General features: G+C 40.8%; 1 protein-coding gene across 1 annotated transcript in view; it reads right to left on the reverse strand.

Annotated features, from left to right (window-relative positions):
• LOC311050591 (roundabout homolog 2) overlaps nucleotides 1-12915 on the reverse strand; it is a gene marked incomplete at its 5' end in the record, with an annotated part of 58524 nt that extends 45609 nt beyond the window's left edge. Inside the window, 2 exons of the mRNA XM_084064676.1 lie at nucleotides 1243-1569; nucleotides 12858-12915. Of these exons, the coding sequence (XP_083920802.1) occupies nucleotides 1243-1569; nucleotides 12858-12915 (385 nt within the window). The remainder of the gene's footprint in view (nucleotides 1-1242; nucleotides 1570-12857) is intronic.
• Nucleotides 12916-27369: the final 14454 nt, after the last annotated feature.

Raw genomic sequence — 27369 nt, forward strand, 5'->3', positions numbered from 1 at the left:
GATGGGGCAGTTGTCCACCTGTTGTCACTCACACTCTCATTGAACACACACTCTCACACACGCACATGCACACACGTACACACGCGCGCGTACACACGCACGCACGCACACACACACACACACACACACACACACACACACACACACACACACACACACACACACACACACACACACACACACACACACACACACACAGTAACTTCAACCCACCCCTCTGCCTTTTTGCAAGACTGATTGGCAGCATGAACTAATTACCCCACAGTCAGCACAACCACACACAAAGGGCAGGGGGGGTGGGGGGTCTAAGACCAACACCATACTGTCTCAGCATATGCCCCAACTAGCCATAGTCATCAAGATTAGGCCACAACAAGCTCTCGTTATCGCTGTTCGTCACTCTGTGCCTGCAGGCGAATCAACCTTTTACTGATGTGACACTGTAGTCTTCAGTTGCTGCACATGAAGGAGAATCCATCAGTCAGACTTTGAAGGAGCAGTATTAGAAGGGAAGGGATGCTTCATTTCTTCTCCCAGCTGCAATACTGGAGGTAGCTGCAGCCGCTTACAAATCTCAATACATCACTGAGGAGTCTGCCCCTATTTTTGAACAGATGAGGTCAGCCAGCCATGAGCACTTACACAGCACAGCCAGTGGGTGGGTGGGTTCTCACTCTTGTGGAAAATAAGGCATGTTCAATTAGCTATTTTGTGTTTTTAAACAGGGACAGTTCTGCCTCACTAATCTGTTATGCTCCTTTTCCCAATCATCACAGTGACTAATCCATTTCCCAATGCCAGATAGAGCTGCATGTTCTGCCTAGGGTCACGCCACACTGGCACAATTAGAGGGAAGGAAGACAGTGGCACGTGTCTTGGACTGCGCGACAAAAACAACAAATAAGAGCCCTGTTTTCTTCCATTTAGATACACATTTACTTGCTGTACTATAGTTTCTTTTGTCAACAATACAATATTCACAAAAGCAAAGTGCTGAAGAATAAACACATTAATATACTGTAAATGCACACATGAATGATCTCTCATCACATACACACACAGTCATAGAAATCATCACACATTGGCCATATTCACATGGTGGCCATTTTGCTCTCGCGTCATAGGTACAGTAGGTGAGAAACCAGATTTCCCACCCACCCCGATAAAATATAAATGGCCACAGTGTGAATATGACCAATAGTCACAGATTTTGATTACAGACAAGAAAAGACAATGCCTTACTGGCAACTTCTAGGGAAGCATTGCGACTGATGGCTTCTCCCAAGTAATTGCGGGCAACACAAGTGTAGATGCCCTCATCCGGTTTGCTCCGCCGTCCGTGTACGATGCGTAGGAAGAACAGAGAGCCACTGGGCAGAAGCATACGATGGGAACGTGGGTCATCCTTGTCTGTGTCCACTCGTTCTCCATCCTTGTACCACTCTATATTAGGCATGGGACGTCCCTCTGCCTTACAGTTGAGGGTTGCAGGCTCCCCTTTGGATACAATCAGGTCTGAGGGATCCTCCACAATCCGGGGTGGGCTGTCCTCAAACCTTGTCCGGGATGCTGTGAGGAGGTAGAGATAGAGACACATATTAGCTATCTGGCTGACTGCATGTCATTCATGAATACAGACTCATTACTTACTGCTTTCCCACTGCAATGGGTGGGGGCGACAGCCACCCTTGCAGCTCATTGACCATATAAAAGGTCCTCAGTTGCTAAATTATTTAATTCAAATCTCACCAATGGTATGAAATGGTATGCACTTCTGGTCTCCTAAGTATCTCACAAACGTCCTGTGATTAGTGTTGTCAGATCTCACAAGACTGTGTTGAGACAGGTATTTAACAAAGTTAATTTCCTCCTCATTTGTCTGTCAGAATATTTGGAAGATATCTGGCTTGTGACACATGAGTCCAATATTTATTTACTTATGTAATTATGGGGCAAAAGAATCTGTGCTCATGTTCACTTCTCCCAGATTAACAAACTCACAACCTGCCCCTGGTCGCCTGTGGAAATCTGTGATGGGAGATGACCTCAAGATGCGGCAGTTTGTGGCTACAGTAGAATCAGTACGGCTGTACTTGGCCTAAACATGGATGCTCACAGAACAGCATGAAAAGGTTCTGGATGGCGATACTACAAATGTGTGTCAATAAATTGTTTTTATCAGCAGTTGCCAGTTAAGCTTATCAAAGACAAATAAAATGTCGTATGATCTGTGTTTGCTATAACCACACCAGACCATTTTGTTTAATTAATCCAGAACACAAGCGATTGCTGTAATTTAAAGTTCTCTTTAGCCACCAATGTGTTAGTGATAATTCTGTGTATCAAATATAAATGTATTCCAAGGCAACGTCGCTCTTCCATGGGCAGAGAGGGAGAGAGAGTAACATTGCACTGGGGATAATGGCTTGCACAGTCTTCTCTTAAAGGCAACGGCATGTGGCATGGTTTTATTAATGTAACGCCCAAACCACGGCACCTATGCATAATGTAACGGGTAGCGCAGGTGTTTTAGGGATAAGGCTGTGTCCGAAGATAGCAACTTTTGCACGGGAACGCCCCTTGTGCCATGCAGGAGTAACTAGTGGAAACACATTGGGTGGATTTGGCTACTACTGGCAAAGTAAAACATACTGTAAGTGAGATTACTGTTAGTTCCATCAAGTTAAAATGTCATATTTTTGTACAGCTTTGAACTCATAGCATTATACCATTTCTTATTCAAGGTATGCAATAGTAACAATCCTCATAAAGCTATTTCCACAGTAGATAGAGGTTTCAGCAGGGGATTCAACTACCCATATGAAATGGTAATGACCAGTCTTTGCCCGTCAAGATTTCTGCACAGTGGACATGAAGCGTAGTGGGAAGCCAAGAATGAGATGGGCAGAGAGATATGACTGATACATATGAGAGAGGAAAGATCTAAGTTGAGAGAATGAGATAGCAAGATCCAAATAGCTTCCATATACATTTCTCTGGGGATCCATTACTGCTCCCCTCTGCTATGAGGGGAAAGAAGCACTATGTCAAGCTGAAGGCCTCAGCTAAGCTTTTAGAGAGCAAGAGTGAATGTCTCTAACAATCTGCTAAGGTCAGAAAATGAATTATTCAAATAGGCGAAAAATGCTGCTTTCTGTCTGATTTCAAAGAACAGATGGGCAGACAGCAAAACTATTGTCAAATGTCACCATGTCACAGATTATGGCATTGGTCTTTTTTAAAGTATATAATCTAGACTAGATGAAAATACTCCATTATGAGAATCGTATGGTGAGGAGAAACCAACGCCAGTACTAACCTAATGACATACATGTAGGCTACATGTTGTGCATGCTGCTGGCGCATTACTTAAATCTGGAACTGGAGTAATCCTCACTTTTAGCTATAAGCAGATTTATGTATTCTGTGAATTGATTTGATTTAATCTTGGACTGGACTGATCGCCATGAAATCTTGCATGCACATTCCCAGTAGGCAATTTTCTAATCAGCCTCATGGTGGCGCTATAACCACTTTATGTTTTGGCCTATAATGTAACTCTTGAATCAAAGGTCGTACAATAAAAAAAAAACTCTTTCCCCTTGCATCATGACACAACCTCACATATTGGCGATTTGAGCTCAGAGGAGTGCCCTTTTCTAATTTTGTGACTTTTGTTTATGGCAATGCATGCTGACGTAGTTGAGCACTGCTATGTAATGAGTAAAGTAAGGATCTATTCAACACACTTCTGTGGTAGTGTCTGCTATTTTGGATATAACAGGAAGGACCACACTCAAGAGTCTACCCCCATTCACACCCTGGACCAACACTGTCCTAACTCAACTGATATTAAGTTGTGGTCTTTTTAGAGTATAGCCTCAGGAAATGGAGTTCTGAATATGGCATACCTGATGTTCAGGAGGAAGGACCAATTTCAAGTTCCATACTTACAGTCAGGATCTACTCCCATATGTGCATCAGCCTTTTGCTGATGCACACATCTCTCTCTCTCCTGGATGCACAAATTAAATCTCCCTCTCTCCTTTCTCCTCTGGTTTCTCACACAGGGGAAGTCTCTGCCTACATCTACTTAGAGACCACCAGTATTCCCAGGTCAGAAATGTCAGTGTCGACCCCCATCAAACTCCAACTTATCGATTGCTAACCTCAAATCTCAGACCAACATATGGATCATTTTACCAACCTTTTCTGTGATACCTCAGTAAAAAGCTGTGGTCTCATTAGCCTTACGAATTGCAAAGCATTGGCAGAGGTAAGCAGTCTGACTGAAAGCAGTCTTTCTGGTGGCAATTATGTTGTTTTGCTATACCTCTGCGGCATTGAAAATGGGGGGTTAAGAATACATTAATTGAAGAAATGTATTCACACTGACACAAGATTAATAGAAATTGGCAGAAAGATGTTCATTAAAAACATCTTTCTGCTATTATCCTCAGAATTGTCTTGTTTGTTTACCAGGATAAATGACATCACGTTATCCTTGCACCATTGTGTAATGTGTCTGTAATATGTACTAAACTATTTAAGTTGTCAATATTTCTGTCCGCATCACTGTCACCAAGACAAATTTCAGTACAATCATTGTACCTTGGTAATCAAAAGGGATTTTTATTCTATTCTAATTCTGCTAAAATAGGACAACATAATGATATGGTTGGAGTCCTTGGAGTCTCAGATTCAAAAGGAATTGTATAACCTACAAACAAAGCCTGGCTATTCTAACAGAATTATGCAAAGCCTATTCTGTACCTGGAAAGGTACACACAACTGCTAAGGGTGAAGAAAGGTGTCCACGTCCCTGTAGTACCAATGTTGGAGGGCTGCTTATGAAGGTTAATACAATACAGTGGGTTAAACCACACTAGAAATGGGGCAAAAAGCTTGTTTTGTTTTTGTTTTTAATGGCGAGAGATAGAAAGCTGTCGTTTCCAGGAAAACTAAGCCCCTCTAGGTTGCGATATGACAACTCCCCTGTGAGTGTGCAATCATTGAAATCTCTATATAACAAGAACACCTTCCCTGTGCATGGATGCTTTAATGTATATTCAGGAGCATGTTTGATTCATGACAGGAAGATTACAGTGCTGTGGTTGAAAAAACCTGTCAGTGACAGAATCATTATGAACCATGCGTGTGAAAGAGAGAAAAACCCAGGAAAAAAAACATGTCACTGGTGATCACAGAGACCTCTACAAAGCTACAAATGATCACGACCCATTTGTTCTTCATATGCTCAATAGAATGAAATAAATAGCTTAGCATAGTAGGTCCTTGAAGATATTCAAGTAATGGTGTGACATGATTTGTCCAAAAATAAGATTCTGGGTAATTCTGATTTAAATTTGGTTTTAAAGTTTAAAAAGAAGGTGTGATTAAAAAGCTGAGGTACAGTATTTACTTATTTTTGTTCTTTATTTACCCAGGGTAGTAGCTGAGCACAAGAGCTCATTTTGAGCAACATAGAAACACACAGACAGACACACACATAACAACATAGCGGCATGTGTCGTTTTTTGCGGATTTTCGCATGTGTCGTTTTTCGCGGATTTGCGCGGATTTTGAACATTTTTGGGGTTACTTTATTTCGGTTTTAGGGTTAGGTTAGGGTTAAGGTTAGGGTTATGTTATTTTAATTATTTTGGGGGAGCATTCCTGAAATCCATAGAAATCTATGAAATTTATAATAAAAAAAACAGCACCCCAAACCCCTAAAATACATAGAAATCGTTATATTGTTGTCTGAACACTATTTATTTATTTGTGTTTAAGTATTTATTTATGTATTTATGCATTTAAGAATTATATTATTTATGTATTTGTGTTTAAGTATTTAAGTATTTAAATGCATTTATGTATTTATGAATTATATTATTTATGTATTTATTAGCTGTTATAATAATAATCCATTGTGAAGAATTCCTTTTTCCAGATGAGCATAACAACAACATAAAAGTTGTTCTTTAAATGGGCACACTATTTAATTATATTGATTAATATATATTAAATACATGTTTATTTATTAGACTTTAAAAACTCAACATTAATAAACAATCAACCATATTACTATTAGTCTACTGAAATAGCCTAGACTATGCCCATATCAGCAGCCAATATGTAGCCTGCTAGGGCAGGTAAATAGAAATACTGACATCTTGTTAAAAACACAACCAGATAAATAAGATGTAATATCCCATACCGAATCGATCTCAGGAGATGTTTCATTCATGAAGAACTGTGACACTTGTGCTTGGGTCCTTTGGGTTCTTATATTTTTGATATGTTGTTCTCATGAGGCATGCTGTTTGTCTGATGTCAGCCAGTCCACCATGGACCACAGAAAACATACGCCGACATTATCGACATACTTTAAAAAGTTTACAGTTTGCTTTGTAAACATCTCCACTGACGCTGTCCGCAAGGCACAGCTGCGCACAGACCGTATCTTAGCAACGTGAAAGCGCTATTGTCATTGGTCGTGTTTTGAGTAATGAGCTGCTGAGCACACTCCCAGACAATGGCATTATAGCCAGCGTTGCCAAGTCTGCTTATTTCCTGCAACTTGTGGACAAATTTTGCCTTGTTTTTGGCTAGTTTTTGGCTTGTTTTTGTAGGTCGCCTGGCTCATTTCTCTCACTATACTTGGCAACATTGACTAACTGCGCTCCCAGTCTCCCAGTAACACAGCAGAGAAACAGGACAGCTCATAAATCGCCCTGTCATTCAAATGAAAAGCAAATTGATTCCCCGACCTTAAAATACGGGACAAAGTGCGTCCCGTATCAGTTCAATACGGGACGCGTCTTTTAGTTTCCAATTACGGGACGATTCCGTATTGTAAGGGACGGGTGGCAACCCTAGCTCTAATGTTTTGGGACGGGTGGCAACCCTAGCTCTAATGTTTTTTATATAAGTGGTGGCAACATCACACGGGTCTTCCCAACAATAGCTAAGATTGAAGTCAGTGTGAACATGGCCAAATAATAACTTAATAGGCAAACTAGGTGTAATGAAGCACGCTAGCATTTAGGCTAACCCTCCGGCCTGAGGCTATCTCCCTTTCTCTGTCTCTGCTGCAAAGAAGGAGAGGCAGGTGCTGCAAAGCGCCGTCTCCGGGTGCTGCAAAGCGCCGTCTCCCCATTGGCTTAAAGGGGGGGAAGTGTGAAGGACAGGCAGGACAGCCAATGACAAATAGGTGTCAAAGGAGGAGAGGCGGGTGCTTCAAAGTACCGTCTCCCCATTGGCGTGAAGTGTGAAGGACAGCCAGGACAGCCAATGACACTTAGGTGTCACTAAATGTCACTCGGGTGTCGGACTAGGACTAGTGCTGTTTACAGAGCCGCTGCAAGCATGCGGCTAAAAACCTGGGAGCTGACTAGTACAACCACAGTCTTATGCTGTTGGCCACTAAGAAGCTCCACTGGAGCAGTTCGGGGTTCAGTGCTTTGCTCAAGGGCACTTCAGCGGTGTTGGGGGAATGGTGAGTGGTGACCATTCACTTCCCCACCCAGATTTTCCCACCGGTCCGGGGAATCGAACCGAACCGAAATCTAACCTTCCGGCAACAAGGGCGCTCCTCTAACCTTTAGGCAGCAAGACATGCCTGTCTTCATTGGGGATAAATGTAATAACATAATGCCTACAGTACTTCCTTTAGGTTAGAACGTAAAGCACTGCACACATCAAATCACTGCCACAGGTCTGATAGATACTCTCAGTATTGAGCAAAAGGGAGCAGTAGTCACGATCATCCATAAGGCTTAATAGCAGGCAACCTTGAACTGTCGCCCGCTGTGGAGGAGCACTGTGAATGAGTGCCGTCGCCTCACACAAAGTGATTACTCTCTACCACACTCTCAAGGATATGTCAGCCGCTGAAGATTCAGGTTGTGTAAAAAAGAATACGTCTAAAAGATATTGTGAAGCTGAGCCAATGTTCTTGGAGGAATATGTGAAATGATCATACAACTAACTATATAACTATCTGTCAGTGATCCTTGCAAATTATAGATGTGTGTTCCTTCTTCAAAAGCAACATAGTTTCTTGTTTTATCAGCTTAACCCATTCTATCCGGGAACGGATCTGTGTCATTTTAGATGTCTTTGGGCTATTCAAAAATAGCAGATATACAAGCTCATAGTTCAAAGCTCATAGTCATAGAGCTATGATCTGCATTTTTTTTTAAAGAATTGTGCAAAAACTTGTGCAAACATTTGAATATATATATATATATATTTTTTTAAGCGAACGTATGAAATCTTTGCTTCTGGGGGTGGGGTCGGCGGCCAAATACATATCATTTTGGGTGGTCCTTGACATGAAAACGTTTGAGAACCAATGATATATAGAACATAAGTTTAAAAAAAAAAAGGATTTAGAAGGAATCCCCAGAAGCAAAGATTTGAGTAAAAAATGTTCGCTTTAAAAGAAAAAAAAATATATATATATATATTCAAAGATTCAACGATTTTTCAAAAATAGCAGTTCTACAAGCTCATTGCGCGGCACTCGTGCCACGCTATGAGCTTGTATATCTGCTATTTTTGAATAGCCAAATAAATCTAAAATGACACAGATACGTTCCTGGATTGAAAGGGTTAATAACACGCTGAAACTTTTTCAGTGAAACAATTTGACTCATTTACCTCTGCCTTTCACAAACCATATTGTTTACAAAAATTGTGATAACTCTGTCAATCACTGTATCTCATGACTATGTGGCATACTGTTGAATGATGAATAGCATCCATTTTAATGATTATAACAATTTGAAAAACAAAACAAAACATAATATTTAACTAAGGAGAAAATGAAAAAGCCACAGCTAGCAAGCAATAACTGTCATGTGAAAGCCTATTAGTGCGCATGTCGCGCTGATAGACAAGTTATTACATTGGCCTTAATTGCAAACCCTGACGAACACCCACATAATTTGCTCGTGGCTTTTCCTATATTTCTGCTTTATTTAACATGGAGAGTTGGGGGGGTTGGAGTTAAGGGGAAAATCAAGATCGCATCTTTACAGCCCAGTTGACTTAGGCTATATTTGGTGTATAGCTCTCAGCTATGACATTACATAATGAGGGCACTTTTATTAATTAATATTTACAAATATTAACCCAGTGTCAGTCTCCTCCTCCCAAGGGGCAGAAGTGTACTGTAGTCATGCTAATGCGTGAAAACATTAAAAACACAGGGTGAGCGACCTGCTTTGCTTCAAATCATGTTGTTGACCACCATGGGCCAGGGATGGACTGCCGCTTTGTCAACTGTTGACTGGGAGATGAAGATGAACTCTCTGGAACCGATCCTGAGCTTATTTCTCCTCATAAGTTGCTACCTGATGATACAATCATCAGGTCCACCAGTGATTGTGAGACTCAGAAGCTAAGCTTACTATAGGGATATTTCACTTTCACACACAATTTATTTTATCTTCTACTCAGGCTTTTGTGAGCACCCCAGACAGTTTTTAAGTTGCTTGATTCAGTATTTAGATATTTGACATACATTTTATCAGACACACCCCCTTCCTATACAAACGCATTATAACTTCAAACTCCATTTTTAACATGTTAGAGTTAGATTCATCAAAAACACCCGTCCTTGGTTCTGGTGACTCATCCTGCCCTCCTAATACGTGAGGGGCCGTGTTTTTTTGATAACTTTTTTCATTTATTAATTTGAAAAAAAACATATTTAATTTGTTACTTTCCGCCAAAAAACATTTTAAAAAAATAATTGAAAAAACACCGTCTCCTCACGTATTAGAAGGGCAATATCAGTCACCAAAACCAAGGGCGGGTGTTTCCGATGAATCTAACATGGTTAAAATGGAGTTTGAAGTTACAATGGGTTTGTATAGGAAGGGGGCGTGTCTGCTAAAATGAATATCAAATATCTAAATACTGAATCAAACAACTTAAAAACTGTCCGGGGTGCTCCCAAAAGCATGAGTAGACGATAAAATGACCCACATTTGTTTTGAAAGTGAAATATCCCATTTATTCACCTGAGTTACCATGCATGAGTTGTGGACCACTTATCTTAAACCTAATTTATACTTTGGCTTTAGTAGTGGTATCTGTCCAGTGGGATTTATTATTTTCTTTTCAAATTCAGTTAATTTATATAACTAGTCCATACCCGTGGGGGGATATGCGCACATGATCTGGCAACCCGGGAGCCATTCATCCCATAGCTTGCAGGGCCATCCCACAGCTGAGCAGCCGTTACCATGGCGACATTCTTTTACAGAAAAACGCTAATAAACAGCTGACAGTTGGGGAAATTGAAAAACGGGTTCCGCTGTTCCGTGCACATGGTAATGGTCAATGGCTGTGTGCAAATTCAGATCAATTGCTCCAGGCACTGAGGAGAACCGGGCAGAAGAGATTTTGGCCTCACCACCGGGACAGAGGTTTCTGGAATTAGAAGTGCCAGAAAGCTTTCAACATGAGATCTACTACAGTACTGTGACTTTCATAAGTGTTCTCTTTAGATTTCGTTGCATTACTACTGTACTGTTCAGGACCCCAGGAAGACTAGAGGCTCATTCATGTGACTCTAATGGGGATCCTTTAATAAACATAAACATAAACATAAACATAAACATAAACATAAACATACAACGTACGTATGTGCTGGAGAAAGAAAGACTTGCAGCCTGTGTTTGGTAAGCATTCTTGCTCATCATCTAATTCTAATCTGATGATGCCATGTCCTTCTGTACCAGAAGTAACACGACTCATTTCCACGATATGACTCAAGCCCCTGCCTGTTCATCAGGCATGGTTTGAATGGTCTCTGCTGTGGTTTTACAGGCGATGTCATCAACTAGGTCGTTGGAGGCTTTAGTCACCCTACAGCCATGTTTATCACTAAGTGATGGAGGAGAAGAGGCTGGACCATTGTTTACGGCTGTTTAGCACTGATTTGAACAACATCAAGCACATCTGCTGTTTTAATTTGATTTCAATTATTCAGATAAGCCTGTTTGTATCACAATTCAGACATGAATGTATCTGTGTGTGTGTGTGTGTGTGTGTGTGTGTGTGTGTGTGTGTGTGTGTGTGTGTGTGTGTGTGTGTGTGTGTGTGTGTGTGTGTGTGTGTATGTGTGTGTGTGTGTGTGTGTGTGTGTGTGTGCTGTATGAGCTACAGGGTCCAGATGATTGCATTGAAATGCTCAAATATCACGCCTGAGAACTGCTGTGTGACTCTCAATGAAGCCAGGCAATTGTCCTTTTCCCATGTGGAGGAGTTTTATCGAAAGACACCCCCCCCCCTCTCTCTCTCTCTCTCTCTCGCACACACACACACACACACACACACACACACACACACACACACACACACACACACACACACACACACACACACACACACACACACACACACACCTCTGACCAACTATTTCGCAATGACTCACACAGACTCATTTACAGAAGCACATACAGTACTGCACTCGAACACCCCTCTTAATTAGGCGAACATCTTATTTTTCTATACTTTGTTTTATTCATTCACCTCAAAAGCGCACATCAAGGGAATACAAATCTCTAAACATGGAGAATGCACATGATGATGTGATAACTGGCCTTGCTATTCAGTGGACTAATTTCACCATTCATTAAAAAACACGGTAACATGCACCATTTACATACATTTATGTACTGTAATAGATGTTTACAGTCCAAATGTATCTTCAAGTTCCAATCAAGATTAGTTTTCCTTAATTGACAATCCTTGTTGGAAGGGTAGCTAAAAGGTATTCTGTTTATTTATTTTTCACTAGTACAAAATAAATATACATTTTGGTCAATTCAATTTAACATTATGAACTAGCACTTTTATATCTGAGAATTCAATTTCATAATGCATAATTTGTGACATTTCAATCTTTAAAATTAATTTGAACATAAAACATCTCATATGGACTATATCCTTCCATTTGTGCTTGGATTAGGGCTTGTGCTTTTAAGCTGTTATTAAAATAATGGTTACATAGTATAATCCTTCAAAAGTAAACGGAAATTAGGGTTTAAACCCCAAATTTCAGTAAATCCCAGGCACACATATCCTGGTATTCCAGCATTCATATCATTATTATTAGTGAAGTGCAGGCTCTACCATGCTCCAGGAGGTGTGTGTGCACTGCATGCCATACATTCAATACCAATTAGACTTGTTGATACTGTCTGACATTTAGCCTTGCATCAAGACTATCATAGATGTATTTTATCGAGTCTGACTTTTACTTTCATATCTATGATATGCAAATGTCAAAATCAATAAAATACATCTAAGATATAGTCTTGATCCAAGGCTATAGTGACATTTATGTATAGGACAAATGTATAGGCTACTGTATTTGACTGTCCAATTTCCTACATAGCCCATTAGGCTATTCCCTCTCTCTCTCACACACACACACACACACACACACACACTCTCTCTCTCTCTCTCTCTCTCTCTCTCTCTCTCTCTCTCTCTCACACACACACACACACACTCTCTCTCTCTCTCTCTCTCTCTCTCTCTCTCTCTCTCTCTCTCTCTCTCTCTCTCTCTCTCTCTCTCTCTCTCTCACACTCTCTCTCTCACACACACACACACACACACACACACACACACACACACACACACACACACACACACACACACACACACACACACACACACACACACACACACACAGAGAGAGAGAGAGAGAGAGAGAGAGAGAGAGTGTTTCCAAAGCACATTTTAATTTTAATTGACATTTAAACATATAATTGTTTTTAGGGCATATATGTCAAGACTAAAGTTTCAGTAGATGTTTAATCATACTTTACCTGAGGCGATAGGGATGAATGGGAGAAACACCAGAAAAACTCCAAACTTCATCTCCATAGTACTGCCGGGTGTCAAATCCACTGCGTTTCAATGGGTTTCCATCCACAGCCCACACGAATCAAACTGTCTTATGTTTCAAATGTGTTGCCAAATATATTGCCTTGATGCCTCAATCTATAAAGCGGATGAAATCACTCAACACAAAACTTCAGCACAGACCCCATGGAAATATCGCCCAAAAGAATTCCGTAGCCTATGATCTGCAGACACAGCATCACATCGATCGCATCCTTGAGGACGTCCTTAAATCACGGGGGGGGAAATAAAACAACATTAGCCTACTAATGAACAAGAGCATTGAGATCAAAATAATGAGCCGATCTTTTCAGAGACGCCGAAAAAGTCGCGGTGATCCAGGTTGTCCACCCTCCTCCCATGTGTCTGTTGTAGGCTGCGCCTCAGTAGCAACCGATGCACATGCTGAGCTGAGCTGAGCACCAGCCACACTGCTGAGCACAAGCTATCCGCAACAAATCCTCGCCAATTTACAGGAGACAATTTATTTTTAAAGAGACATAGACATCTGTGAGAGACAGCGGTGGTGGAAAGTAATTAACTAAATGTACTTAAGTATAATTTTGAGGTACTTTTACTTTACTGGAGTATTTTCTTTTCTTTTTTTTACACTTCTACTCCACTACATCTCAGAGTCAAATAGTGTACTTTTTACTCCAGTAGCCTACAATTATTAGAAAAACATTTTTGGATTTGGATTATTACAACACACAGCCTACATTAACCACTTCAGCCCTATTTAAACTTTGGCCATTTTAAAATAGCAATCTACAAGCTCACAACACGCTGCATCACACACGTTGTGAGCTTGTAGATCTGCTGTAAGATGTATATTTGAAACCTGAAATGGGACATTCTACACAACGGGTACTTTTACTTTTGATACTTTAAGTATATTTTGATGCCAATACTTTTGTACTTCTACTGAAGTATTGAATTTTGAATTCTGCACTTTTACTTGTAACAGAGTATTTCTACATGGCAGTATTGATACTTTTATTTAAGTACAAAATGTGAGTACTTTTATGAGAGAGAGAGATGGGGGGGGGCATAGACACAATCAACAACAACAATAACAAGTAATATTCTACAAAACTAAAGACTATAGACTGTTCAATCAACTGGCTATATTTGGCTTGTGCCTGCTCTTGTTGTCTATTGCAACCTGAAGATACTCATATTATCATCATTAATGTCATTTATTGTGGGGGGGTAGGTTAGGATAGGTTGGGGGGATAGGTTAGTCAATTAGTCAGCATGAAATGATAAATTATGTATGCACATACATTATACACACAGCGTACACACATACAGTACAAGCACATACATATATTCATATACGCTACCACCATACATACGTATATTGGGAGCCATTTGAAATATACAGGTCTTCTAGCACCCTTCACCACCTCACTTGATTATCAGAGGCTTGCAGAGGGTGGCAAAACATTGAAATATATAACACTAAAAATCCTTAATGTAATCAACATAATGACCGGCCTCATCCCTATTCATGTTTGTTGTTCGTTCAGTGTGTTGCTACCAAGGGAAGATCATATTGTACGTCAACAGTCTTCCTGTGCCTCGACACTCTCGCTTCTGAACATCCGCTGTCAGATCCTGTGGTGATTTATTAAGCAGCTGTTGTTTCACACCATCTCCTCTCTCCCATTGATCCACAATCTGGCTCCGGTGGGGTCTCCGGTGCCTGGGCTGGCTCTGGGGAGACGGACACATTGCTCCCCAGGGGTATGGGCTCCATTTCACCCACTCTGCCATGCTTCCACCCTCACCCCCTCATCACCCCCATCCCAGACCAGTTCTCCTGCACTACTGCCCTCTGTCTCTCCTCCCTGTATTGTCTCTGTGTCAATCTCTCTGAGAGTCCAACATGATGGAGAGTGGCTGCGGGGCTCCCAGCGCCTGCTCTTCCTTTGTTCACTTGGAATGGGAGTGGAAATTGGGGAACAGAAGAAGGGGTCCAGATGCCTGTCGCAGCCTTGCAGGGCGTGACATTGAGATAGAGGCCACAATGGCATTAATCTCACCCGCCATTGGAAGAGTGGACCTTATTAAGGACTACAAAAGCAAAATCAGTGTAAGAATAGAGGTGTCTCGCAGAAGTGTGACCCAAGAATCATTGGCAACAGGATGCCGCTGTTGTTGACCACAGCGGACTCGTTGAAACTGAGTACACATCCATATAAGTCTTCTCAGATGAAGAATGTAACTCATTACTTATGAGATGTGAAAGCAAACTTTAGCCAGATGAAGGAGTGTTTTATTTAAGTTTACCCCCCCCCCCCTTTCCCTCCAGTCCTGACTTCTACCACCAGGCTTCATCTCATAACACCAAAGTAAAAATAAACAAATTCATTGACAAAACAATTAACCTCTAAAGTTAACCCTATCAATGGCATTGATTTCAAGTCGAGTCTTTGAATTCTTGTTTGTAAACGAATTGCCTCCACTGAGCTCTTATCATCTCACACATACTGTAGGTCTGAATGTATAAGGGTCTTGGCTGTTGACCTGGTAGCCACTTTCTCCGATTTCTTATTCACAAGAACATAGTCTTTGTCATCCTGCTATCTCTGCATGTTTATGTGCATGTTTTTGTGTCTTCTGTCTGTGCAAGTGTAAAGGACCTTCAGTTAGCCTCGAGGACTCCAGGAGTTATATTTTTAGGTTTAGTGTCACTGCAGCACACAGCTAAACAGCAGGTCATTTACATCAAATACACTAGAGTGCTAAGGTAAGCAACAAATAGCACAGCAACATTTGGCTTGGAGCCCAGGTTTTTTCATTTCAGAAGACTTGGCAGTGGAAGGAGAAATATTTGGCAATTATGCACATCCTCTCTTGTCATGTTCTTAAACCTCACACTCTAATCACAAAGTTTAGACAGGTTGAGTTTGTGTTTTGCATAGTAACACACAGATCTGTGAGGAGATTTGCATAATTTCTAATTTCATAGGACTATATTCAATTTGCCGTACTGATGAGTCCACCTTGCTAGCCTTGGAGGAGGCCAGGCTTCTGCTTCAACTAATACACTGAACACAAATATTTAATGAGTCTGCATGTATTGTTTTTTATATTGCAAAAATAAGCTGATATTTTGCTTCTGAGTCATCCTAAGAGAAAAATGTACACCTTTATAGATTTTTTTATAGAACTTTTGAATGACATCTCAGTCTCCACACATTCAATAACTGATTGCTTGGTGCAGATAGGCTAGATCTGGCAGTAATTGCCACTTATGTTAGAGAGCTCATTTGTCTTCCTCTATACTTTATTGCTGTGAGAAATATCAGTGCACCCTGCTGAGTGCAATCTTTCAAACAATCTTTTCAAACTATGCTAAGGTAACAAGATATGGCAATCTCAGATATTATGGCCCTTGACCTTTTAGATATATCTTAAGGGCAGTCTACATTTCATGAAGATCTGGCCATCTTTGAGAAAATAGTAAATACCTTAGGTCCGACGGTATCTGCTGTTATACTGTGCCTTTGGACCATAGCATTGCATACAACAATTTTATTTGACTACAGTTGACTTCAAAAAAGCAAGAGTGACCCCTCTGTACAAAAAAGGAAACCAATTAGACCCTGGCAACTACCGCCCTATTTCTATTCTTAGCTCCATCTCGAAAGTCATGGAAAAAATAGTCTACGAACAGGTTGATAAGTACCTTGCCGAAAAAAATCTAATTTACGAATTCCAATCTGGTTTCAGAACAAACCACTCCACTGACACATGCCTTCTCTATTTGAACGACTCTATCAAACAAGATGTCGACAAGGGCAAATATTGCGGCATGGTCATGCTGGACCTCCAGAAGGCTTTTGACACCGTTAATCACCCAATCATGATCAATAAGCTCAAAGCAATAGGCTTTGATGACACGTCGGTGAAATGGATGAGATCCTACCTGGAAGGGAGGGAGCAAGTGGTGGAAGTAAACGGCACCCAGTCCCCTCCCCTCCCAGTGACTTGTGGTGTTCCTCAAGGAAGCATACTAGGACCACTACTGTTCCTGATATATGTGAATGATATGTCTTCAGCTTGCGACTGCAAACTGTTCCTGTTCGCAGATGACTCGGCTCTGCTGGTCTCGGACAGGGACAGGCTGCAGGTTGAGAAAACTCTCAGCACTGAACTCAACAAGATCTGCATCTGGCTCTCCGACAACAAACTCTCATTACACCTGGTCCAACCCTAACCTTAGAAAGGCTGAGAGTTTCACGATCAAAGTGGGTGAAAATGTTATCACAAGAAAGGAGGAAATTACCTACCTGGGTTCCATCTTGGAGGCAAACCTCTCAGGTGACAAAAACGCTGAAAAGACGATCAAAAAGGTCCACAAAATAACACGGAGGATGTGGAGGCTTGTTCGTAAAGTCAGTAAGAATACTCTGAAGATTCTTGTAGGGGCCCTCATACAAGGTCATTATGATTATGCATGCACTTCATGGTATCACAACACCTCCAAGGCCCTAAAAACAAGGCTCCAAACATCCCAAAACAAACTTGTAAGGCTACTTCTTGGCCTCAATTACAAAACCCATCTAACCCATGCCCATTTTGCTAGGATTGGATGGCTTAGGGTTGAGGACAGAGTACAGCAACTTGCTATGGGCCTGGTCTTCAAGATACACCACAACATTGGGATCCCCCTGTATTTGTCAAAATACTTCCAAAATGTTAATCAAGTCCATGATCATAACACCATAGGCAGCTCCACAAACCATGTTCAACCCAGATTTGGCACAACAAAGGGAATGAACTCTTTCTCATGCTATTCATCTAAAATGTGGAATGCCCTACCAAAAGGAGAAAAGGAGTGTAAAACCCTACTCACTTTCAAAAATGCCCTAAAGATACACCTTCAGGAGGCTGCAATTCAAAAATGGCCCCTGTCCAAGTCCTAACCTACCCCATGTCCTAACCTAACCTACCCCCCCCCCCCCCCCCTCTCTCTTTCTTTTTTTGTACATATTTTTCACCCTTCATACCAGTAACCTGTAAACTGATTGTATGACATTCTGTATAGTAGTGTGTATATCTGTCGGTCTCTTATATGTCATCATGATTTGTGTGCGTGGGGATCTCATCTTAAACAAGCTACGTGCTTAACTGAGCTATCCAGTTTAGTAGACCTTGTATTGCGAATTTGTACTTCCATGTACTGTTATGTACTGTCATGTACTGTTCTCATGTCTTACTAAATAAAGTACATCAATCAATCAATCAAGTATTTTGTCGGCAGTGTAGCCAAATGTAAGCCACTCATCTGTGCTGTGAACTAAACAAAAGCAAAAACAATTCCAGCATTCCACTGCATTCAATGCATTGCTATTATATTAACAGTCCAATAAATTGTCTTTTGTCAAAACGATAGTGTAGCCAAATGTAACCAAGGAACAAACAGTTAGGAATCATTACAAATCCTACTGAGAAAGCCTATCTGCCCACGGTAATTTAAAAGCACTCAGAAACATCAATGTATGAATTTCACATGACTATTACTGGCGGGCCCTAAATAATACATTTTAGGAAGGAAGCCGTGGGCTATATAAAATCTGCTCCCGTGCCACGACTGGCCCCGGGGCCGGACTTTGGACATGTCTGAGTTAGACAAAACAAACAATCAAATAATGGGGTGAAAGCTCTGGTTTATTTACTGTGATCCCTATGTCATCGTGGCTTGCAGTCAAGGCATTTTGTAAATCCATGTCCTGGTCTGATGGACTAAGCTCAGCTGTGTGTAGCACCATAAGCAACCATTTGGGTGTTGTCAAAAAATTATTGGAAAAGATAGACATCTTGAAAAGAGAGAGAAGGGGGGGGGGGGGGGGGGGGGGGGTTAGACTGTTGGTGAAAATGAGAAGAGTGGTGTTTCAAAAGCTGGAAGTGTAGACAGATGGAGAATCATATAGAGCCAACATTATGAGCTGGTGTAGCTGAATGTTACCTACTTTACAGCATGTTCAGGATGCTGGCTCCCTCTACTGGCCCATTCACATAAATGAAGGCCTTTCCAGGGCACAATGGACTCTCTTGCATGTAAACATTATAATTAATATCACATAAGTGAATGAATACATGCTTTTTGAAAAGTAGAATTTTATTGAAGACCAACGAACAAAGCCCATAGGACCTTGACAAATGAACTCAATATATGTAGTCTACAATGTGGACAAGCCAGTCCAAGGGAATCATTCAGCTTAAACTACATGACATCATAGAGGTATAATATGCATGACATACCTGAACAGCAGACTTCTTCTCCTTCTTATTCTTGGAGTATTACCACAGTTGATGTCCAGCTTATGGGTGCACCACCACCTTCCGCTTTGGATTGTGGATCAGACAAAAGATTTGTCTCACCCACACGCACACATGCACATGCACACGCACACGCACACGCACACGCACACGCACACGCACACGCACACACACACACACACACACACACACCTACAAAAGTGTGCTCCTCGCACAGGTCTCCACCAGCCGCGTTGCCTACCCAGTGCCCGCAAACTTTGGTCATAGCCAAAGGGGGGGGGTTAGACTGCTGGTGAAAAAGAGAAGAGTGGTGTTTCAAAAGCTGGAAGTGTAGACAGATGGAGAATCATATAGAGCCAACATATGAGCTGGTGTAGCTGAATGTTTCCTACTTTATACAGATTTGCTTGCCAGGATGTATCCGCCCCCCTTTTCTCAGACCAGGTGAGTGGTAGGCTATATTAATGAAAATGTCTATGCCAAGTTGGCAACTCCAAACAGCCCCCAAAGACATGGTGCCAGCATTATTTGACCGCACTGATTCCGAAAGCAATACAGATTTGCTTGCCAGGAAGTGTCCGCCCCAATTTTTTCAGACCAGGTGAGTGGTAAAGTAATGATTAATGAAAAGGGCTATACCAACTCCAAACAGCCCCAAAGACACATTCCTCCCATTCACAAACGGCCTACCTTGACGTGAGACAACTGTGACCACCATTAGGCAATATCAAGCAACTGTGTTGCTTGATATTGCCTAATGTGGTTTAATGGTTGTCCATCCCTTGTCGCCTGGGTCTACAAGCTCTGGCTTAACGGCCAGAGTGTTTGGTTAGGTTTATCATTTCTTTATTATGTTTTAGTGTTATTTTGTGGAGACTACCGGGCATATAGGCCTATTCACCTGTTTCCTAGGCTGTGTTTTCCACTTCCTGTCGATTTGATCCAATGAAATCCAATGAAACTGGTCAGATGACCAATGATATCCAATGAAATCGACAGGAAGTGGAAAACACACAGCCTAGGAAACAGGTGAATAGGGAACGGGCGTAGGGCGGAGACTCGCCCAGAATTGCGTAGTTCCGGTCGCCATTTTGCAGTCTTCACTCACTGTGACGACATAAGGAAGCACTGTGTCAATAATATGATAAACCTTGAGTGTAATATTCTGATTATACAGTTACCATAAAAATAAAACATATCAAAATGTATTCATATTGCGGGACATTTCTCTCTCAAAATAACAACCTTTCTGCAAGTGTTATCTCTATCCTGGGGTCCGTCTGACAGACAGACAAGAATCTCTATTATACTCAGCCACCGTGAGCTACGTTAGACAACTTTTCTAAGACTGGACACATAGAAACAAAACTCAACTGTTATCTCAATCTCCTTGTATTTACGATATTCGATAGAAATTAAAACATTTTTAATGCCAGATTTAACTACTACGTCCGCAAACTTCCCATGTTGCTAGCCTAGCCACTGGCCACTAGCAAGCTCTGCGAGTCTCATCAACACAACAGATGTTTATATGCTTATATGTGTTTTGGAATGTTGTTGAAGGTTATGTTATTTCATCAGCCATATGACATTAATTTGATATCTCCGACATCTGATCTCAGTAGTTTTGCTTTCAAGTTAGAAATGTGTACATTTTAACTCCAACGTCTGAACACTTGCTATTGCATCCGACAACTCAGCACCGTCGTCCCATTGCTAAATTAGAGTGACAGACAAGTTAGAGATAGAAGAGAGATGTAAGATAATGTACACAGTCTATACACCACTGTCACAAGTATTTGCTGCTTGTTAGACAAGAAGCATAGAACTAACAGTCTGACGTTGCTGCACGTCAAACTGGTCAGACTGCGAAATGGCGTCGAAAGTGGGCGGAGTTAACCGCAAATCTTAATTCTGACGTCACTAAGCCCGTTCCCTATAGCAGAGGCCATCCTTTACCTCTGGTAACTGAATTGTCATTTCAATACTGTATATTGCACTGTGCGTTACTAACTACTGTTAACATTTCAGGGCTGGTGCTGGGGACAGGTGACGGCCGCCCCAGTGGTAGTGGTAACCTCCTTTTTCATTTGTGTTGCTAATTCCCTTTTTGTTATTTTGCTTTGGTGTGCTGTGATTTATGGGGGTGCCACTGCCCTGGGCCGTTCGGCCTGCCCATCTCCCCCTTACCCCAGCACTGGCCCATATGTATACACAGCAGTGTTGGAAAGTAACTAAAGTAGTTTAACGGAGAAAAAAAAAAAAAAAAAAGTTTTCCAGTAACTAGTAATATAACTTATTACTTTCACGTTTTGAGTAATATACAGTTACTATTTTCCAAAAGTAACTTGTTACTATTTTGACGAGCCTTGGTGGTACTGTTGGAATTGGGCAATTTGTTCAAAATAACTAGTTTGTTACTGTAGGTTGAACAAAAGAAACAAAATCACTTCCTGAAAGGACCCATTCATTTATCAGTCAGTTGGGCTCTCAGTCATTTGCAAAATCTCAACAGCCTGTGTGGACGGTGGATGGAACGGTGTGGTGGATGCATCTTGCTGTTGGTAGATACTAAAATCCATAAAAAGATATCACACTAGTTACTTTTGGCAGAGAGTTGTTAATCCACTATCGTACTTTTATCGTCTTTGGAAGCATCCTCTTATGATTGAGGATGATGACGATTCCGAGATATTAATTACATATATCTTTTGTACTTTTGCTAATACCCGTTTCTGCCTTTATTCTTATCTGCACAACGAACCGTTGTGCAACGAAACGAGTCACATATGTAATCAGGTATCTTAGTTGAAATATTATACGTATTTCCAATAGTGCAACTATCTAGGTGACGTAGTTGGCTACCAGTCCTGTTTTCGGCAATACAGATTTTCTTGCCAGGACTGCCCGCCCCCGTTTTCTCAGACCAAGTGAGTGGTAAATGAATGAAAATGTCTATGCCAACTCCAAACAGCCCAAGGACACGATGCCAGCACTATTTGACCCCACTGATTCCGAAAAGGAATGGAGGCAGAATGTATTCAGCGATACCAGCTCCAGCTCCTGATTTGCATGCCAGGAAGACTTGCTCAGACCAGGTGAGTGGTAAATTAATAAAAATGGCAATGCCAATTCCAAACAGCCCCAAAGACATGATGCCAGCACTATTTGACCCAACTGATTCCGAAAACAGAAACTAAAGGAGGCGGACTGTTTTCGGCCATACCGATTTGCTTGCCAGGAACTGTCCACCCCCCTTTTCTCAGACCAGGTGAGTGGTACATTCATGAAAATGGCTATGCCTCCAAATAGCCCCAAAGACACAGCGAACACATTCCCACAGAGCTGCCCAGTACAATCAGTTGTATACTATTGGCCTACTGAAGCAACTCCATTGGAAGTGCTTTGGTTACGTGCCTTGCTCAAGAGCATTTAAGCAGTGGGTATTGCGGGAAGGGTCACTTTTCCTTCTGGTCCAAAGCACTGTCACTCCTCTAATCTTTAGGCCACCGCTGCCCATTTGAGTCAAAGCTTTCACTGAATGTATACTGTTTGACTGTATTTACTATGAACTATACCTGGTAATAATACTGAAGTCAATTATGAATCAGCTGTATGCTGATTATTGCAGGTACATCCATTTATCACTCAAGGGTCAATTATAGCTATAAGGTACTGACCGGCGAAGAAAGCTGTTTGTATTACAGTAGTTTTAAATTAGAGCCTCCACACAGAGGGAATACAAGCAATAGTTTTTTTGGCTGCCTAAAGGATTATGTCCCATAGTCCACTTCTCGTGATTTCATCCAAACCTATAAAAATGCAGAGTGATAAAGTTAGATTAGAAGAACACCTGGTCGGCCTGGGCCGTGGCGTGGAGGTCCAGGCACCCAGCCTGACAGCGTGTCACGGGTTCGAGTCCTGATCCCAACGACCTTTGCTGCATGTTACTCCTCATCTCTCTCCCCATTTCCTGTCAGTCTACTGTCCTATAAATAAATGCACAAAAGCCCAAAAAGAAATCTTAAAAAGAAAAAAGAACACCTGGTCAATCACAGCACAAGGGCAAAAGGAGAAACAAGAAGTCAAATATGCAGGATAAAGGTTGCTTAACGAACAAAGGTTCTGTGTATTTTTATTTATTTAACCTATTATTTTTTATAACAACTAATGCCCTCTAAACAGTAATTTAAGATGTTGACCACTAGATGGCATTAATGTATACCGGTAGATCCAATGTATTGTACTCAGTCTATCAATTTAGTACTTAAGTAGGCTATACTTAGTACTGTAGTCTGTACTCTGTAGCTGTGCCATGTTGTTAAAAGTAGAGCTTCTCTGGACTAGGCAAAGTAGTCATTATTATTGTCTTCGATTTGACTAGGAAGCGGTGCGCATTTTTGTCACTTTTATGACATAGGCCTACTTAGGGTACAGGGTGCTTTACTCCAACATTGCACTTTCTAAGTCACTCTGCATAAGAACATACGCTAAATGCCTAAATTGTAGGTTGTAATGCTACTGCATAGTAGGCTATACGTCGTTTTTAAACAGTAAAAGCAGATGCTAGAGCAACACACAAAGAGGTATCATCAGACAGAAGGCCAGCCACCATCATGGAGTGGGCTGTCAAGGTCCATATTCTACAACCTGACTTTGAGATAAGTTGAACTACTGTCCAAAACTTTAACAATTGCTGTGTTCAGGAAGTAATCAGGGAGTGTATGCCACATAATTATCTTCAGATAAGTCAAAATGGGCACAGAACACAGCAATTCTTAGACCAGTATCCTAATTATTTGTTTTTTTAATCATGTTAATAACCATTGATTTAATTGGAAAATCTAGAGAATCTTAAGCAATTGTCTTAAGAAAGGTATTTACTACTGAAATGTCAACAACTAAATTATAACAGCAGAGGGGATTTGATTGTGAGTAATTCATGAGGATCTGAATTGAAATCTTTCCCAGCAGCTGAAGGAATATTTGGCGTGCATGTCTTATTATGCAATATGAATAATTATGCAGCCATATTATTTAACAATAAATTACTTTGGCTATTTAACAACATGAGTTGTTCAATAATTCATACTTACACTGTGGCACTATTAATCAATTTCTTAATGCTAAAGGAGAATCAAGGATATTAAATTATGACAATAAGAACATGTCCAGCAGGCCCATCTGCACTTTGTTTTGTCTTGTGATTTGACAAGAGTGATATTAGTTACAATTACAAATTAGTTACAAAATTCAGTCAGGCTCAGTTAATCTGCACCATGGTGTTCGAATTTGACCTCTATTCTGCCTTTGCATAAAATTAATACTTCTGCTATACAGTAAAATCCTCAGTATTAATTTAACCCGAAGAGTGTAGTAATTGACCCAAATGCACCTCCAGGGTGTACTATGGATAAAGAAGAAGAAGAAGAAAGAACAGCAAACACACAACAAATGGTAAATGGTGCATTTATATAGCGCTTCTATCCAAAGCGCTTTACATTGATTGTGCCATTAACCCATTCACACACACATTCATACACCAATGGCGGAGGAAACCATGCAAGGCACCAACCTGCTCATCGGGAGCAATTAGGGGTTCAGCGCCTTGCTCAAGGACACTTCGACACTAACTCTAGGGGAGTGCCCCAGCCCGGGATCGAACTGGGAACCTTGCTGTTTTCCAGTTCACTCTACCCGGCCACTCTACCCCTGAGCCACTGCCGCCCACAAACATAGGAAAGCAAGAGAACAACATGAATAAGTCAGGATTGTGCCAGGGAGTTATTAAACCTACTCTTGTGTTTTGATGAGGCAGCTGAATCGAGGTTTTGTGGCAGACCTGACGGTTGTTTGAGGTTAAGGTGAGAGCAGACCTGCCAGGGAATGCGACAGTTTCAATACCATGTTATAAATCCATTACATTCCATTACGGGGAAAAAACACATGGACTCAGACATAAATATTTCACCTGACAACCCATTTATGAGCTGTGAGCAGGACCTAATGCATGCAACATTACAATGTAAAATCCTTGTTCTCTTGTGAAACAGTCTGCAAATTCCCATGGGGACCTTTACCTGTTCCTAGTCTTTTAAATTCAACTTTGCAATGTATCAGGTAATGCATGATAATTTGGTTGACAATACTTTTTACTTAAGTGTCTTTGAATGTTGTTCTACGGTGAGTGCTTCATCGTTTTATTATTTAATCTGGCTAAATGGCACAGGCATAATATGCCCTTAAATCTAGCTCACAGTGTTTTATTATAGAGTGAAGTCATTAGACACATTATAAAACAAAGAATTAAAGATATTTTTTAATACAACATTACTGTATTACCGATATTACACAAGTTATTAATTTCCCACCCTTCCAAACTACTCTGGCAGACTGGCACAGGGGCTATATGCAAAGAGAGGACCACCCCAAGTATAATGTGAGTTATTAACTTATTTAATTATTTACAAGAATCAGAGTGTGTTGTGTTTTCATGTTGAAACTTGAAACAGAAACCCTAGTCTGCTTGCAACACAAGGCTTTATCCACATATTTAAATTTAGTGACAGCTAGGCCTAGTGCAAAGTGCACATATCCAATGTTAATGTAGGAGGTGTGGTAGTCTGCTGCATCACCATGATTAAAATAATAAAATAAACGTACATACCGTGTGTGTGTGTGTGTGTGCGCCCACCCACCAATTCTTGAGAATTGGGACAAATCATGTCCTACCAAAACATTTCAAATTATTATTTATTAACACACAAATTTAAAAAAAAGTTTTGTGAAAATATATTCTTAAAGGATTTATATATATGAATTACATAAGATTTATACTATGTATCTATACTATTTTATTATATCTAAACTTACACTCTGCCAGAAAACACCCTTGTCTAAGACAAGGATTCACAACTTTTTTTGTTAAAAGCAAAAAAAAAACTAACCATGTGTATTGATAACGTAGGTGTAAGAATGGACTATTAACATCAACTTTTTTTTTTAAATTTGTTTTTTTGTAAAAATTCGGGTCCGTCCTCGTCACCTGGAGAGAAAATTGTCCCTATGAATCTCGTACAAAAAGTGGAGGTATTTTACCAAACACATGTTTTCTGGCACAACTTTCAAATGGATATGAAACTAGAGGACAATATCTGAATCCAAGTCTTAGGAAATTATTATTACGTGACACGCAGTGCAGAGAAGATTTATGCAGCGGAGATCAGTCGGCAGTGATAGGACCGATCTATTGCTGTGTATTTGGATACATGAAATGTATGTAAGATGACAGACATTCTAGGGCTAACCTGTGCATCTGCTCCAGGAAAGCTGTGAAATTATCCTCTGTACTTTAATGTTATCGCAGATCGACCGATGCCGTCACCTCTGTTGTTGTTAGTCCACTTGTTAATCATTGAATAATGTACCTAATAATTTCACTGCGAAATCCTCGCAGTTTGCCCTCAACTTTCTGAGGTTAATACACAATGGGCCTTATTTTCGCCAGTGCCTTACCCATTATCACTAAACTTCTTTGCAATTTTTTTATATTTTTAAAAACATTTTCAAATAGTTCAACTAGCCGATATACATTGACACGTTATGAGCTTGTAGATTGGCAATTTGAAATTGCTTTTAAAAATAGTAAAAAATAGAAAAAAAAGTTTAGGGATAATGGGTAAGGCACCGGCGAGAATAGGGCCCAAGGTATTTTCCCCCTCGAGTTACGTCTGTTAGGCAAATGACATTTTCCTCATGGTAACACCACGGGTAACACCGCATCTGCTTAAAAGTTTTACTTTAGGTTTTGATTGTATGCCAATAGGCTTATAGTGCGTAGCAAAAAATCCTGAAGGGGGCGTCAACAAGTGTCACTTGGTAGCGGCAGCCATCTTGGGGGGTCATAATTGACTCTTACCCGCTCTTACCCCCTTATGTCTGCAGCTACTATGCCACACCCCCCGCCTCCCCGTGGTGACAACACGTTGCCAAGCACTATTTGGAACCCTTTCCTTAATGGAAGGGGTCATTAAATAGCACACATTAAACGTTCAATAAGGACAATACAAAATAATACAAGCTTATAATACAAGGGGCTAATACAAGGGGACCAGCAGTGCAATAAAGGGGGGGAAAAACACA

This window comes from Gymnoscopelus microlampas (assembly GCF_963454915.1).
Source record: "Gymnoscopelus microlampas genome assembly, chromosome: 8".
Lineage (NCBI taxonomy): Eukaryota > Metazoa > Chordata > Actinopteri > Myctophiformes > Myctophidae > Gymnoscopelus > Gymnoscopelus microlampas.